General features: G+C 35.3%; 3 protein-coding genes across 3 annotated transcripts; 2 read left to right on the top strand and 1 right to left on the bottom strand.

The window, feature by feature from the left end:
* The first annotated feature begins 318 nt into the window (after positions 1–318).
* On the top strand, positions 319–927 carry LOC125209184 (uncharacterized protein At1g08160-like). Its single transcript, XM_048108795.1, has one exon. It carries the CDS (start codon positions 319–321, stop codon positions 925–927), a length of 609 nt encoding a protein of 202 aa, XP_047964752.1.
* Positions 928–8160: 7233 nt separating this feature from the next.
* LOC125213608 (uncharacterized) lies at positions 8161–12665 on the top strand. The gene is made up of 8 exons (XM_048114252.2): positions 8161–8334; positions 8843–9717; positions 9908–10026; positions 10192–11067; positions 11160–11463; positions 11560–11725; positions 11803–11908; positions 12009–12665. The coding sequence occupies exons 2-8, from the start codon at positions 8983–8985 to the stop codon at positions 12124–12126; spliced, it is 2424 nt and encodes an 807-aa protein (XP_047970209.1). The 5' UTR covers positions 8161–8334; positions 8843–8982; the 3' UTR covers positions 12127–12665.
* Positions 12666–14268: 1603 nt separating this feature from the next.
* Positions 14269–15214, bottom strand: LOC125212169 (RING-H2 finger protein ATL57-like). Its single transcript, XM_048112256.2, has one exon. The coding sequence runs from the start codon at positions 15036–15038 to the stop codon at positions 14448–14450; it is 591 nt and encodes a 196-aa protein (XP_047968213.1). The 5' UTR covers positions 15039–15214; the 3' UTR covers positions 14269–14447.
* Positions 15215–17430: the final 2216 nt, after the last annotated feature.

Raw genomic sequence — 17430 nt, 5'->3', positions numbered from 1 at the left:
TGATTCTATCCAAAAGCAAAAACATCATTAGAGATCCTATCCAATCGAATACCTTGAAAACTAAGCAATCATTACCACTAAAAATATTCTTCAAATCACACCACCACGATACATCTTCAATCTTCATCACAAAATAATCCAAGAACCCTACATTCTTGCACATACATCCACACACAAACACAACCTCCTTTTTAGTCACTCTCACTCCTAGAATATTTCTTGAGTTCCCCCCAAGAAATCAAAAAGCACTTAAGTACCCCTCCATATGACTATATCTACTCACCTTCACCACATAAAATTACACAAAATCCCACCACCATGCCAAAATCCAAGGACACGCCGCCGCCGACGGTGCAGGCGCGGCAGCCCAACGCCACGCGCTGCATCCTCATCGTCGTCCTCGTCCTCATCCTCCTCACCCTCTTCGTGGTCGCCGTCATCTGGCTCGCCGTCCAGCCCAAGAAGCTCATCCTCTCCATCGAGCACAGCTCCATCACCGGCTACACCGGCAACAACGCCACCGCCGGCAACTCCACCTTCCACTGCCTGCTCCGGTCCAGGAACCCCAACAAGCGCGTCTCCTTCCAATTCAAGAGGATCGAGGTGGAGGCCACCTACCACGGCACCAAGCTCTTCAACGGGAGCGTGGCGCCGTTCCGCCAGCCGGTGAGGAACGTGACGGAGGTGGAGGTGGAATTGCCCGGGGTGAGGGCGGCGCTGCAGGGGAAGGAGGCCGACCAATTTAGGGCGGAGAGGGCGACGGGGAGCGCCACGATGGAGGTCAAGGTCACGGGGAAGACGCACATGAAGATCGGGGTGTTCAAGGTGCATCGGACCGTCACCGCCGCCTGTGGGCCCTACGAAGTCCCGTTTAAGGAGTCGGAGGGGTTTCGGAGGGTCGACTGCGACACCGATGTATCTTATTGATTGATTTTATTTCGTGTTTTGTTTTGTTTTGTTTCATCAGTGCATGTCACGTGTATTGTTGTTTCTTGGAATGGGTAATGAGATTTATATATATTGTGGGATTTTTTATTTTTTATTTGAAAGAAATGTAGATGATGATTTCGGTTGATCATGTTTTGTGTTTTGAGATTGTTCATTTTATGTGTTTTGTAATTTATTTGAGGCTTGGTTTGATTCTTTATAAGAGGACTTATAATTGTGTATTTTTTGAATGAATATATTTAGTCATTTATGTCTTCTATTTGAGTTGGACGATTGCAAACTAATGTGTAGTCAAAATCAAATAGTATTAACAAATTATAGGTATAATTAAAGCACTTGCAATCACCCACAACATTTAATCGAATAACGAACTAGCATGGATCGTGCAGGGGAGGGAGTCGCCAGTCGGGCTGCTTGTCTAGACTGCAGAGCAGTTCGCCAATCGAGGACCATCATGTGGCACGACCATTTAAAATTTTTGAATTTTGATTTTCCTCTTTTTCTTTTGTTTTTTAGTTGTTTTCGTGATTTAGAATTTTGCAGCGTGACCTGATTTGAGGTCATTGTTGTGAGTGGCTGAGTGCAACGAGCTGAAGCTAATATAGCACGTAATAGTATAGGCATGAGCCGAATTTAAAATTATGAAACACATATAGCATGAAAATTTAAAATTTAAAATACTACTACTAAGATAGTCGCTCTCAAATAGGGTAGTGCTCTACATATCTCTTGCTGAATATAGGATTAAATTTCGCAGTATATGTGATTTTAGATTATAGTTTGAATTGGAGTATTAAAATAACCATATTTGGGCCAACACTTTATAAGGCCCAATCAGAAAATATGTAAATAAAGACAATAATGGGCTCAATTTCGTTTAGCATAATCATGAGCTTCGAAATACTAGTACTCCCTCCGTCCCAGAAAGATTGTCTCATTTCCTTTTTCATATTCGTTTCGTAAAAATAATAATAAATTGTTAAAGTAGAAAAAAAGTAAAGTAAAAGAGAGAATAATGTAGAGAATAGTCTTACCTACATTATTCTTTCTTTTATTTTACTCTCTTTCAACTTTACCTATTCTTAATTATTTTTGCAAAACGAGTGCAAAAAATGAACTGGGACAATCTTTCTGGGACGGAGGGAGTACATTTTTAGTTGGTTCGAAATAAATTATTCTCCCTATAATCGGTGTTCGCTGAAATAAAAATAATTTAATTATTAAATTACTCTGTATTTAAGTGAGTACTTTTATTAGTGGAGTATTATAGCAATACTAATCTCCACATGTATAAAGTGAATTTCATTGGATGGGATAATTTCAATAGCTTGGTCCATACACGTTTTTTTTATTTATCATAACATATGTACACAAGTGGGCCCATTAACACTCAAGTTAATGAAATTTAAAGATTGCAAAATTAAGGATAAATTAAATGTGAGTATAGATAGTAGATCCATGATAAATAAATAGATCTTGGAAGCATTCATATAATTAAATATTGCAATAAGTAAATAAATAAAATAGATTATTGAAACTTGTCATAAAAGAATTTGAGAGTTTCTGGACTTCGTCGTCTAAATTGAATTATTATTTTTTATATCACGTTAATTAATGGATTACATAAGTTGACAAGCAACTAGTGGATTATTTGTGCATCACACACATGCCACACGTTTCAACACATTATAAAATATATAAACATGAACTATGGAAGTTTCTGGTTAAACATTCCATTTGAAGCTCATATTAAAAGGAGCCAAATTTAAGATTCTCAAATAATATAGTTTCAAAATATAAAATTCTTAATTACATACAATATATATTAATTGAGCATATCTAGAAATTTTATTCTCTTATAAACTTTATTTGTTATAAACGAATTATGTTTTTCTACAAAATTTACTCAAACAGAACATGAACTTTAATTGCTATGTTATCTTTAAGTCAAAATTCCAAATTGACATATACTTACTACTACTAGATTCTAATGAGGCCATGATTTAGTTCAATTTTTAAAGGTGATAATGCCTATAAAATATCAAAGACAGACAAGCAACTTGCAATTTCAATTTAAATATCCCCACAAAATTTGGTCCACTTTTCTTAAAGGAAAAGACAATCTAACTTCTTTTGGTTTTGCAAAGTCTCAATTTCAATGAGTCTAAACTGGAAAAGGCAGACACCATAGAAGGTGGAAGTGAAAACTTTTTCAAACTCTATACCCAAAAGCAAACATTTTTTTCTTTTTTCTTTTCTTTTTTGTGTGTGCATGTTTTTGGCCTAGGATGCCACTCCATCACATGGCTGAATAAATATCAGCAAAATAACAAACAAAAGGGCCAAGGTACACAAGGACATACATATCCAATGGGATAAGAGATATAACTGATATTTTGTGTGCATGCCACATGAACATGGGTTAGTAGGGCCCACCGACACGACGTCGTGCCATTGGTACGATGTATGTAATAATTCAATCGGTTGTTTATGAAACCCAATCAAGATTTGTTACGGGGCACATAAATCATTTTTGATCTTGGAGCTGTTATCTTTTACCAAATCAATTATAATATTCAGGAGACACTGTGAAAGGGTCAACACGTGTATGCAGAAAAATGAAGAAAATTTCACTACGTAAAGCATTAGTGGTGATGTATTGTCTTCTCATAAGATGCCGACAAAAGGATGATTGAAATTTTGAGCTAAGAAAATCGAAATAATAGAGACTAATCAAAGCATGGGTTGGGAAAAACCTAGAAAAAATAGACAAAGATTGGGGGGTTGATAGAAATGTGACCTATTTGTATAACTTTTGGTGATTCACCAACTTATTTATGCTATCATCAATGTAACTTCCTTTTCCATGCAATGTAACAATTATATGGAATTAATAATTATGGGTCCTCAATTTTTACCATTATATAGCCTCATGAATTGCAACCACTTGTCACTTTACTTGTACTTTGCTCATGCATCATGTTTCCACATTGCATCAATAGATTTTGAATTAAATAATTGCACAATCAAATGTAGATATAGTGTTTCCCTATATCATGTAGACATGTTTGGAGTAAGATATTTATATTTATTGGACTGATATATTATGTAAAAATTCCAACATCCAAAATATTAGCAAACCTGAAAATTCAAGAATACAATAAATCCACAAGAAAACAAGCAATTCCTACAAAATATAAAAAAAAGCAAAAACAACAACGCAACCACCAACACAGTTTCTAAAACAGTCGGTAGCATAATTATCCAACTAAACATCTCAAACATAAGGGAAGAAAACAAATGGTAATAGCGAGAAAGTACCAAATAAAAGAGGGATCATACCTTCCATCAAACCAATCAACACAACACAACCAAGGAACTAACAACGGGTGAGTGGGAAACATATCCGATTGTAAATACTCAAATCCTCGATCGCCAACAAAATCACCACTTGGTCTTGATCTGTTTCTAGCAATGTGAATTCTAAAACATGTTAAATATTCATATGTAACAATATAATTAGATTCCACCGTAAACTAGGAATAAATTGATACGCTTCATCTGAATATTTATTTGAAAATTATAATTAACACATGCATAAAAAACACACAACACACACTCACTCACACACAAACAAGACGACAAATGGTGTGTAATTGTCCCAAACAAGATTAAAGTGGCTTACTAAAACTATTTTGGGGTCTCTTTACTTTACATTATAAATACAATTAAGCACTATCGATGTTGTGTTATGAAGGGACATTGTCCCATGAAACTTTTTGAATAATTACAATGATTAGATTAATTAGTATCAAGGTTGTGCTGGAGCCAATGGCATCATGATCTCGACTTCTTGCTAATCATAATTTATTGATAAGCAATTATAGTAACATGTTTATGGATCTAGTCGAGTTTCGTGATTTCTAAGGTTTCTCTAAAAGTAGATTGGCCAATTCAAATAAGATAATTTTGCTCACAGGGCCATAGAGACATAGAAAAATATGATTGTAGATTTATAATTATTTCATTATTAATTGGGTATTAAAAAATGTTTAATTGTTTGTTATCCTTCATAAAAGAGGCCTCCTTTTAGTTATCATATTGCCTCATCGAATAGATTCTCGCTCCTTTTCTCTTGCAACAACTTTAGCCATTGAGTATATAATTAATTAACATGTAAAGAGGTTATGGTGTGTATATTTAGTGATTGTTGTCATTGTGGAAACCGGGTTTGCTGATTAAGGCTGAAAGTTTCCGGGTGGTGGGTTTGAAACCGTGATCTTAAGGTTACCACAGCTCCGCGCTGCCAACTGCGCTACGACCCGTTGGTGCCTTTAGCATTCTTTAATACCTTATTAATATAATTTGCTCATGGTGTTCTATTAAATGAACTATAGTCAGTCAGTCATGCTCGTAAATAGTTTGTGACATCTCAATCTTTTTTGAATAATCAGCAATGCTAAAGTTTTATCAAAGAATTCTCCAATACTTTGGAAACCGATGATCGGAAATTGAAGTATTATGTGGGTAATAACTTGGCAATTAGAAAATGTGTAGGTGTTTTATCCCAAAAAAAAAGAAGGAAAAAGTATACTCATAAAATTAATTATTTTTATTACAAAAAGTTCAATAGGAAACTCTAAAGACCACGTGGCTTCTACTGGAATTACAGGTATAATATCGGTCAATTAATATATGAGATCCACTTTTTATTTTGATTCTTCATTATGACTTTATGAGTCATTCAATAAATAACTTCACATAAAATAGAAATAAAGAAAATAAATGAAAATAGAGACGATGATAAGTTACTTGTAACACACATCTATCTTAACCCGGAAAATTTGGGCATAAATTTTACTGACTTTGATGAAACTGTTAAGCACGATGCAATTACTAACAAAATGTCACTAATTATAAGGTATCTATTAGTATATTTTATTATGTTGAAGGAGTTCCAAAATCAACAAATCTATGTGACCAAATTTTGTACAACCAAAAACTAATTTATTTGAAAAGAAATAGGTTTATTTAAGCTTTTAATTAAAATATATGAATGTATATATAATACATGGAAAGTGTATAATATTTTGGTCATATATTTATGATTTATGCATAATTTTTTTTATTTTTTGGAACAATAAATTTAATTAATGCATATTTTAATTCAAATTTTAAAAGTAATAGAAAGAAAATTCAAATATAAACATAAAAAAATGAGATTAAAGGCTAATAAGTCTTTTTAACTTATCCACTTACTATATTTATGATTTTAATATATAATTAATACTTCAAATTATTAATATTACCTTATTTTGGTTGCACAAAAATTTAGTTGTTTATCCTCACTTCAAAAATAGCTAAACAATGTTTGATGGAGTACTAATTAACTAATCAATGTCAAATCAACTGTCACATTTCTTCCAAAAGAATATAGGAGTACTAAAAATAAAAAACCAATTTAAAAACTCACAAAAGTTTGATTACTTGGTTAATCATTCTTTATTTTCATTTGAATGGCATAGTGGATACCATTCGTTAGTTAATTGCTATCAGCCATTTATATTTTTTAGCTAGTTTTAACTCCTTCAACATATAAAATAAATAAATTACAAATAGTACATTTGTGATTAAGCACCATAAAAATAGTTGAATATATGGCCAAAATTTTACGATTTTACCCATTTGAAATGTTACATGTGTTATAATTCATACATTCATTCACCAACTCCACTTTCCAAAAGTATATAATTCGATTAATTGTTTTATTTATTGAATTTCTGTTCATGTAATTCAGAGTAAAACACACACCTACTGTTAGGTGAAATTGCATTAAATACTCATGTCGCTTATAAATTACCAAACAACCCATGTGAAGCAAAAACATTAGAAAGCAAAAAAAACTTTTGGTTTCACTACTATTACAATTTCCATTTGATATAAGGTTTATTTATTATATATAGAATCTTCTCATAATACAGAAATTACAGATTCCAACTAAAGCATGTGGAACGATGTGAAATTGGAAAAGAAAGTTGAAAATAAAATGGGTTCAAAATTATTTATAATAATTATATAAAATCATACGGCAACTAAGTATGATTTTATAATTTTTTCATAAGTTAAAACAAAAATCCACTAATAAGAAAAACTCCGTAATATAATTTTTTCTTTCAACGTGACAGTGAACGTGACAACTAAGTATGCTAAATTCCATATTTGTCTTCAATCTAACAATCAAATTAGTGCCACAAAATACTACAAAAGGGCCCACACATTGAAAACGCGCAAAATAGATGGAATCGCCACCAACTATTTCTCTAATTTAATTAGATGGAATCATAACAATAATAATATTATTATTTAAATTAAATTTTTTTTATTAATTTTTCATTACACAATTTTTAAAATTAAAATATTAAATTATGCGATTTAAAATTTTCTCCATTATGTCATTCGTATACGAATTAATATCGTTTGATAATTTTAAAAAATAAATAAGAAAATAAAAGAATAAATACTACTCCCTCCATCGCCGATTAATTGTCACTCTTTTTCATTTCGGTCCGTCCCTCAATAATTGTCACACTTCATTTTTACCATAAAGGGTAAGTAGGTCTCAATTCCACTAACTCACTTCACTCACATTTAAAATCAATATAAATAAGTGGATCTCACTTCCACTAACTTTTTCAACCAACTTTTCTTTATATTTCTTAAAACTCGTGCTCGGTCAAAAAGTGACAATTAATCGGGGACGAAGGGAGTATTATAACGAAAAATGTCGTTTAAATATCTTCAAAAGACACGACATTTTGTGCATGAGATAATTGAAAAAAATAAAATAAGATTAACCCAAATTTGACTAAATTTATAATTTGAATAATTATTGCTCTAATAATAATTAGATGGAATTGCATTAAGTCATTAACCACAGTCCAATTCCAATTTCTCTAGGGAGGAAATGGAAAAAGGAAGTAAAATTAAGTACTCCACTTATTTGGTGTGGAAAACATAATAAAGTAAAAGATTAGGGGTGCATTTTGCAAAACATTTATTACTTTGCGTAAGTAAAATAGTAAGGTGAGAAAACGCAACACGTGGCAATCATCCGCGAGCTCAGCTGTAAAAATAGACGGTTGAGTTACGTTGCCGCTGACTCTCTTCTCTCCTTACATTCCGTTTTAGCTGCTGTTACTTTTCATAGCTCAAGAACAAATCCAATCTCTTCTCTCTCTCTCTCTCTCTCTCTCTCTCTCTCTCTAGTTTGTCTCCTCTTCAACCGTTTCTTCCTCTTTCTACCTTCTTCTCTTCTTCTTCTAATCACCCTTTTAAATCTCTCTCCATCGATTTCTCGTATTGGGATTGAAGAATTTTTGCATAGAGGTACATACAAACCTTCTCATTTCCTCTTATTATGTCGTATTTATTCAAATCAATGGTCAATATGTAAAACGGGGCGATGTTTGTTTCGATTGATTCGAGTGAAATATTGCTAGTGCGACTAATTCGTTGAATTTGGAATCGCGTGAGAAAAAAAGATCCAATTTTGATGGGGTGATTAATTATGCCTTTAATTTTCATTAATCCCAAAAATTGGATTCGTTTCTTGATTTCAATTTTGAATTTGTCAGAAGAATTTGAATGTTGGCAGTTGCTTTTGCTTCGCTTTTCCTTTTGGGTGAGCTGTCATTGGTCAGGGACAAGATGGATCTACAAGACACTACCTTTTCCCCTTTTCCTTTACCAAATCCCTAATTTTGTTAGCATCTTTAGATTTTTATTTTTCCCCCTTTGATGGGCTGGATAAGTATTACAAGAATCTAGCATAAATTTGATCACTTTTGTGCTTGATTGCAACAAACAAAGTAAAAATTTCAAGATCTTTTTGCAGGCATTGTTTGATGTTTGTGTTGACTTCGAATCTGATTAGAAGGGGTGATGACGAATCGTGTTTACGATGGATTGATAGGGTTGACTCGAATGTGCGGTTAAGCACTGTTGTGTTGTTTGTTGTGTGATTGAGTTTTAGCAATGGCTATTGCTGGTTTGCATAATGTATCGGCTTTTGGGACCTTCTTTCGGGACTCCCAATCTAATGCTTCGAGGCAGTGGAGCGATGAGCCTGGCACGCCTCGCACCAGGGCATCCTCTCTCTTGCAGATGTGGCGGGAGCTCGAGGGTGACCATGTGGTGAGCCCTTCTTATAGGTCAAGGGGGCGGAGAGTTTCCCGTAGGAGTGATACTGGGCACGAGCTTGATATCTCTGAGGATGCTGATGAAACTAACGCTCGAGCTGTTATAGGTTCAGAGGTGGATCACGACGATAACAATAGTGTCATATCCGAACAATCTAGTGACTTGGGAGAAACAGAGCGGGAACGAGTGAGACAGATATTTCAAGAGTGGATGAACAGTGGTGCGATGAGCCCTTCACCTAACCGTTCGGGACCACAGGGGCTTGGTGAGAATGAGTGTGAAAGGGTGAGAATTATAAGAGAATGGGTGCAGACGAATTCCCGGGAGAGAAACAATCAGGCATCAGTTGGAGACGGAGGTACTGAGGCCGGTTCTCATATTGAGCAGGTGCGTGAGGGATTGGCTGTCGCGCATCGTGAGACCACTGCACGTCGGCCCATTCGCAGATTATGTGGCAGACAAACTCTGCTTGATCTTCTCCAAAGGGCTCAGTTTGAGAGGAAGGAAGAACTCCAGGGTCTGTTGGAGCACAGGCCCGTGTCCGATTTCACCCACCGCAATCGCATACAGGTGATTGTATATTTTATTTCCTCTAATTTTCCTATGCATCATATTATGTTATGTCTATGTTGAATTGCTATATTCTTTACCTTGCACTGCTGATTTTGTGTAAACCATCTGTTAACGACGGATACAAGGTCAATAAAGAGTACTTTAATTGATCACCCTCACGATCTCACCTAATTTATGCCTATTTCAGGCTTTGCTTAGGGGTAGATTCTTAAGAAACGAGACAATGGCACCGGACATCAGACCATCGTCTGTTGCTGTAACAGAACTGGGTATGCTAAGACAACGGCATACTGTCTCTGGCCTAAGGTATATTGAAGATATATTTATCGACTGTTTTACCATTTCGACATTGCAGTTCTAAAAAACTTTACTTGGTACTGATAAATTATGTTTATCTTGATGATTAATGAGGATTAGTTATCAATCAAAATATTCCTGTTAAACTAATGGTATTATAATATGGCAAAACAGGGAAGGCTTCCTTTCCAAATTAGAAAAATCTGCTTCTACTTCAACAAACAGTTCTGATTCTTGGTTGAGTGATCAAATCCATTCTGAATTAGAGTCTACGTTGCAAGAAAGAGATACAGCCGTAAGTTCGCCAACACCCGACTTGGAAAGTGTTGCGGACAGAAATGGGGGTCCCCAGGAATTTGGAAGAGAAGTCGCTGAAGCTGAGAACCAAGTTGTGCGTGACTTGGGTAATGCGGAAGATGTTTCTTCTGGGAATGAGGGACGTGGGCAAGAAATGTCTCCGTACATTGATGTCGGTCAACAAGATGTTCCATTTGATATCGCAAGTGTTGGTACTGTAGAGGGCCAAGTTTTGGACAGCGAGGTGACTGAGGAAGTGTCCACCACTGAGGGAGCTGGTGTTAATAGACATGAAGAAGAGATAAATGTAACAATAACCAATGAGTTTACATTAGAAACTGACATACCACACGATCATTTCGAATCGAGAAGTGGTGTGAGTTATGATGAGGAATTTGCATCCCGTACTGTTGACTTGGAAGGAAATGCGGACGAACAATTTGACGGGCCAGTGGATTCTGTAGCTGACATTGAAGAATGGGTGGATACCAGTGGAGAATCAATGGCTAGAAGTTGGCAGGAAGCCTCTCATACTGAGTTGTTACGAGAAACATCTGATAACAATGCTGCAGTGCAAGATCGGATGCAAGAATCACACGACGACTGGCCAAGCCACGACTTACAGGAGGCTATTGATAGTTGGCTGGGTATGCCTTCTGCAGAGGTCGGTGAGTCCGTTGGAAGACTAGATTCATTCTATTACTCTGATGACGACAATGCTCACAGTATCGAACTCCGGGAACTTTTCAGCCGGTATGCAAAGATTTAATATAAGTTTGTGTAATCTCATTCATCAGAATATGACTCTCTCAAGTTTTTGATATAAATATCCTTTTGTGATGCAGGAGACGCGTCTCTGGTCTTCTTCGAAGTGGTTTCCGTGAGAGCCTCAACCAGATGCTACAATCTCACGTGGAAAGGCAAGGTCATGCCTCTGGCGATTGGGAAATGGAGAACGAATCTTCTTCTCCTAGTCTAGTTGATCAAGACCAAGGAGAGCAACCAAATGGTGACCGAGCCTTGGATGTTGCAGAGAGAAATTCATTCGCTCCGGAATCTTCCTTCGTCTCTGCTCCCCGGCCACTCTGGGACGAGGAAATGCAGGGGGCGAGCTTGCCTCACTTCAACTTGAGCCAGCATTTCGGAACGGTAATATCACATTTCCTAATCCTTTCGTCTGTTTGTCCAAAATATCGTGTTAGAGCATCTTTTCGTGTGCTCATCGATCAAGTTAACGTGTATTAGGACTGGGAGGTGGTTAACGAGCTGAGAGCCGACATGGCCAAGCTTCAGCAGAGGTTAAACAACATGCAAGGCATGCTGGAACAATGCATGGACATGCAAATCGAGCTGCAGCGTTCAGTGCGCCAAGAGGTTTCCGCTGCTCTAAACCGGTCCTTCACAACAAAAGGCAAGTGTGACTATGAGGCAAAACTAATAACGTCATCTAGCTTCGTCCCTTGACCATTTTCACGATATCAAATGCAGGGACATCGAAAAGGACCCCTCCCCACGACGAGTCTCAATTGGACTGTGTGAGGAAAGGGATCTGCTGCTTGTGTCACGACACCAACATCGATACGTTATTGTACAGGTAACGATATTTTCGTTTGATGCTCGGTTCTATCTTGGATTCTTGTGAAATGATCTTTCCTTTAACATTATGCAAAATGGTGATGAAAATGAACATACAGATGTGGGCACATGTGCACCTGTTCCAAGTGTGCTGATAAACTGATCCAGGACACGAGGAAGTGTCCGATGTGCCGGGCCCCGGTAGTCGAGGCGGTCCGAGCTTACTTTATCCAGTGAATAAAAATCAAAGATGAAATTAGAGTTTAGTAGATTTATCTGATTCAGGATGAGGAAGTTGCTTGATGATTGAGCTCTTTTTTCTTACAGCAACTAAAGTTGTTTAACAAAAGTAGGTGATATATTTGACCAGATAGTCATTGGTATTTTTGGATGGCTTCTGTTGTGAATAAAGAGTAGCACGGCCTGAGGGGTGTGGTTGAGTGGACGAGACTCGTCATTCGTAACCGAACGTCAGGGGATTGTCGATCTTTGGCTTTGGGGAAGGAATAGCCTTAAATTTTCGGGTCTTCAAGGTGCCTACACATACACGAGTGGATTAGTCACTGGGTCTGCCGGTTGAAATCTTGACAGAGCCAAGAAAAAAGAGTGGCATGAGAGATTGATGAATGGGGTGAAAGCTGATAATTGATTGGTGCATTGCACATGTGCAGTAGTCAATGAATTATGGGCTGCATTATTTGTTGTATCATTTGACACTTTGAGATATGTATTTATTTGGAGTGATTATATATAGTGGCAAAACCCAATTTCTCTTACTTTGCTCGTTTCCCATATCATTAATAATTTTTTTTCAAATTATGAAATTAATACTATATGTACTTCATTCCTTTATAGTTAAATATCCCATATTATTATTTTAGAATATCCACTATTGTAATTCTCATTTCATTTTTACTATTTTATGGTAAATAGATCTTAAATTTCACCAATTTATTTCACATTTTATTACTATAAAACTAAAAAAATATATAGTAGTACTATTATTTTGCAAATTTACTTGTGTTGTAAATTTTACATAAATGTTCTAATAGTACTAATATAAGCACTCTGTAACTGGTGTCTGGTGAACTGAAAAAATGTGTTTTTTTAGTATGGGAGACAAGAGAACAAAAGTTTAGGTGGAAATTATGTTGATTTTTGTAAGAATCTTTTTAATTTCAACTTTTAAATATCTTGTTGGCTAATTAAAGTATATTCTTGAGGGTTGCTTTCGGCTATAGACTTAAATCGTGCTATTCACATGTGCTAATCACTTTTTAGCAGTAGTAATTATGTCTAGTAATTATATTCTCTCTATACATACATAAACTTATCATTCACTTAAGTTTGATGAATCGAATCATAATTACATATCAATAATTGTTTTGTTAAATTCAAAAATGACAGATCTGTTAGTTGTATGATCGATAAGTGATATATACATCAAAAGTAGAGTAGAAAGGAAAAATAGTCTTGCCGGTAACATGTGATAGTTCCTTGTGTTACTAGGAAATGAATATACATCATTATATAGTCATGGGTTAATAAATGACATAAATATATTTGAACCGATCCCTCCACGTCACTGCTTAGTTAGTCAATATGAGTGTGACACAAGAGACATTGATATCTCTGATGATATGATTATAATACTATGTTGAATTGGTCATTCTTGATAGTACAAGAGTAAAAGTAAGTAACTTTTCCGCCTTTTCCCTATTTTATCAATTTGTGATACTCAATTAATGTGTTTTCATGCGTTTAGCCACTAAAATTCGGATTGAGTTCTCATTTTTCACCATTGCTCCAAAAAATTTTCGAGTGTTTAATGACGTATTTAAAGACGGCTTCACAAGCTGCTAGAAAGATCTAATTTTTTCCTTTAGTATAAGCTAAATAAGCCATGATCGCTTTGATATGCAACTATTTTACAAGACCGACGTCAAATGATGCAGGTTTGAGATTTAATAATTTACACAAATATATTACTATTATTAAAGCAGACTATTTTCACCTAATAAATTTTCTCTAAAGTTATGTTTGTGAATCCGACATTGTAGTAGCGAACGAGCCTTATATATTCATTCTGGCACGTTTAAGTACAAAATCAACACCGGTTTATATTAATGAAATAAAGAAAGGAGTGTAAACATTACAATATATCTCAATATATGAGCCTTTTTTTTTTTTTTTGCAATAAATATAAAATATGCATGAACTTTTAATTTATTTTATACAAAGCCATGATTGGTAAGTCCCATGTCATTTTATATAATATCCCTGTATTTTTCACGTCAATCTCTGGCATGCCAGGTTGGTATTTCCAGATACTTACTATAAATTGTTCACAAGATAAACCAAATTTCTTTATTTCGAATGTAGTAGAACTTATCTAGAAATAGAAATTAAAAAAATTTGGATGATTTACATTCGTTGACGAGACAAATTAAAATGTCATGATTTAGTAGTACTATTTGCGAAGCTAACCAAAAATTGGAAATTGAAATGAAAAAGGTATGGACGATTTACAGTCGCAATAACTAGTAGAATAGTTTGGATTAAAAACTAGCGGTTCTACGAAACGACGTGGGATTAGCGAGATGAGAGCAACTAGAAGCTCTCCTGACAGTGACACCAATGGAGCTGACGTCCAAACAGATCTCATCGTTGGGCCTGAACAGCTCAGCGGAGCGGCAGAGGGGGCAGGTCACGTGCGCCGCGAGCCACGTGTCGAGACAGCTGGGATGGAACACGTGGCCGCAGTAGGGGATCATTTTAACCGTCTCCGTCTCACTGAACTCGCCCAGGCAGATCGGGCACTCCTCGATCATCCTGTGCTTCGCGGCCCCACCGTACGGAACTAGCGGCAGCGAATCAACGGCCGAGCTGTCCAGTCCTCCGCCGCCGCACTTGCGGTGAGGAGGCACGGCGGCGGTGGCGGTGGCGGTGGCGAAGCGGCGGATGTAGATGGAGAAGAAGGCGAGGAAGAAGAGAGCGGTGAGGAGGACTAGGATTGTGAGGGCCATGGAGGAGTCGAAGACGGGGGCAGCTTGCAGGAGCGGCGGAGTTCTGGAAGTTTCTGGATTGCCATTGAAGGAATCGACGTCGGAGGTTTGGATGAATCTTCTCGAGATTGAAATTGCGCTCATTTTTTTCAATTTTTGTTTATCATCAATTCAGTTTCACCACCACTGATATCTGATGATGATGATTAAGAGAGTGAGAGAGAGAGAGAGACAAAAATTGGATATGAGTATATATACATTATATATAAACGTTACAGAGAGAGATGGCTGTGAGGTTAATTTGGAGGGTTTGGTGAAAGCGAAACTGGGGAAGGGGAGTGGTTCCTGATAAGCTTTTATTTATGTTATGTTACGTTTTTTCTTTTTATTTATTTCATTTCATTTTCAGTTTCTACTTGTAATACTGCAAAATTGAAAACTTAGTTTTGTCAGCTAATGATGGGGAATGGGATTTATCTTGACGGATTTTGAAAATAATGGGAAATTATTTAATGGAGATTGAATTAAGATAAATAATTGGTGACACTTTGCCAAATTGATATTTGATGATTTGTTGAATAAATTGTTACAAAAGTATATTTACGCTATTTAATTATAGGCTAATCAATTTAGTTATTTTTATTAGTGACTTATTGTTGTTGGGTTTGGGCTTTAAATGAGTGAAAAATCAAATTCTATTTATTTTAAGTACTCCTTTCGTCTCATAGTAGATGTCACACTTTCTTTTTTAGTTTGTCCTATAAAAGATGTCACATTTCTAATTTTGGAAAAAGTTCTTTCACACATGAATAAAAAGCTTATATTTCTATCTTCATTTTACATATAAAACAAAATCTCCTAAGATCTCGTGTCGTCACACAAGTGTGACATTTTCTGTGGGGCAGGGAGAGTAGTAATTAAGTAGAACTTTGGTTTTTATTAATGTATCAAAACTCACATCTACTTTTGTTTATTAAAAGAATACATTCAGGTACGCTTCAATTGGATTAGTGGGACAAATTTCGGATTTTTATGAAATATCTTGTTTAAATGAATTTTGACGTGTTATATGTATTAATTCGGACCGCTTGTGTCATCTTTCATGATCATATTCTATCTGAAAAATTTCCATTATTTTTTTGTATATTTCGAAACACAATTCCAAGCCATGTTTCAAATCAGATTTGGTCCCCATTTGAGATTTTTTCCACATATTTATGAGGGAACTTCTTTAACTATTGGGCAATGTGATCTAAATTAAAATTTGAATAGTAACACCCAATAATGAATAATTTAGATTTATCCATACTGTATACTGATATTTGTTTAATAGTTACATAGTTCAGTAGCGTTGTAGAATTGTCCAGAAAATTCTCGAGATTATATTAATTACACCATTTTGGAATGTGTTAATTAGAAACGTGACTAAGTAGCTAAATCTCACCTTAAGCTATAATTGCAAACTATAGTTCTAGATAATTCAATTCTCCTTTCGCTATTTGCCACTTCATCACAAAAATCGATTACAAAAATTAGGACCGATCTACCCCACAAATCCAAGCCATTTAGAGCCTTATTCTAGATTCAGTTTTTTAAATTTAAAAAATAAAAATAAAAATTTGCACCCTCATATGACATATCCTTATTTATTTTTTATTGATTTACGCCTATTAAAAAGTTACTGTTTATGTGTTTCAACAAGTAATTAACTCCATTCATAATTCGTAATACAACATGAAGTAAACACGATATTTGGACATTTTGGGGAAAATAATGTTAAAATATTGTTGCCATTGATGCTGATTTGGGTCTATCTTCTTTTGTGACAAATGTTAATTGTATGTGCAAGGCCTAATTAAATGAGAAACATGTCTTACGTGTTAATAAATTAACGGTGTGAAAGCTCATTACGAATTGAGTCCGTGACACCAATTATCTCTTTCTTACAAAAGGGGAAACATTGTTGAAGATTATTTTTTTTGTTTTGTTATTTTTTTAGGTGATACGACATATGTCACCAATATTCACTCAATTGTTTGTTTGATGACAAATTTATTGGAGTCCTAGTCCACACTTTATCCATTTGTGGTATTTGGTTGGATATAGCCTTCTATTTAATCTCGACAGTGTTAAGTATTTTTTTTTCTGTGGAGAGTATTATGTACACACAATTATAACTTGTCTCGAGATGAAGTATCGGGTCGTATCTATTTGACCTAATATTATTCTTAAGAAACGATCTTAAATAGTAGGAGTAGTAATTCATTAAACCAAACATCACTTTGACCAAGATTGTCAAACAAAGAGTGATAATATAATCTTTACTCTAATTGGGCTATCAAATTATATGTTTCCTAATTCAATCTGAATATATTTTATTTTGTAGTAATTCTTATGGGTGTTAAATGCACCAGATTTTATATTAATTGCATTAGATAATGGGCCTATAGCCCAATTATATATATACAAAATAAGCATAAAATGCGTCTGAGACTCTGATATGGTCCCATTATAGTCAAATGATTGGGCTACCTTA

Source organism: Salvia hispanica, chromosome 3 (assembly GCF_029641045.1).
Source record: "Salvia hispanica isolate PSC_SH4W2 chromosome 3, Shi_PSC_v1, whole genome shotgun sequence".
In the NCBI taxonomy this organism is placed as follows: domain Eukaryota; kingdom Viridiplantae; phylum Streptophyta; class Magnoliopsida; order Lamiales; family Lamiaceae; genus Salvia; species Salvia hispanica.
The sequence above is the reverse complement of the archived record's forward strand: the minus strand, read 5'-3'. Positions and strand labels throughout refer to the sequence as shown.

What these genes read in the sequence shown, in the direction of transcription:
- LOC125213608 (XM_048114252.2), top strand. Translation starts at nt 8,983, where the DNA reads ATGGCTATTGCTGGTTTGCATAATGTATCGGCTTTTGGGACCTTCTTT. An exon ending in TGAGCCAGCATTTCGGAACG is followed by an intron (nt 11,464 to 11,559) that starts GTAATATCACAT and finishes AACGTGTATTAG; the next exon opens with GACTGGGAGGTGGTTAACGA. An exon ending in ATCGATACGTTATTGTACAG is followed by an intron (nt 11,909 to 12,008) that starts GTAACGATATTT and finishes ATGAACATACAG; the next exon opens with ATGTGGGCACATGTGCACCT.
- LOC125212169 (XM_048112256.2), bottom strand. Translation starts at nt 15,038, where the DNA reads ATGAGCGCAATTTCAATCTCGAGAAGATTCATCCAAACCTCCGACGTC.
- LOC125209184 (XM_048108795.1), top strand. Translation starts at nt 319, where the DNA reads ATGCCAAAATCCAAGGACACGCCGCCGCCGACGGTGCAGGCGCGGCAG.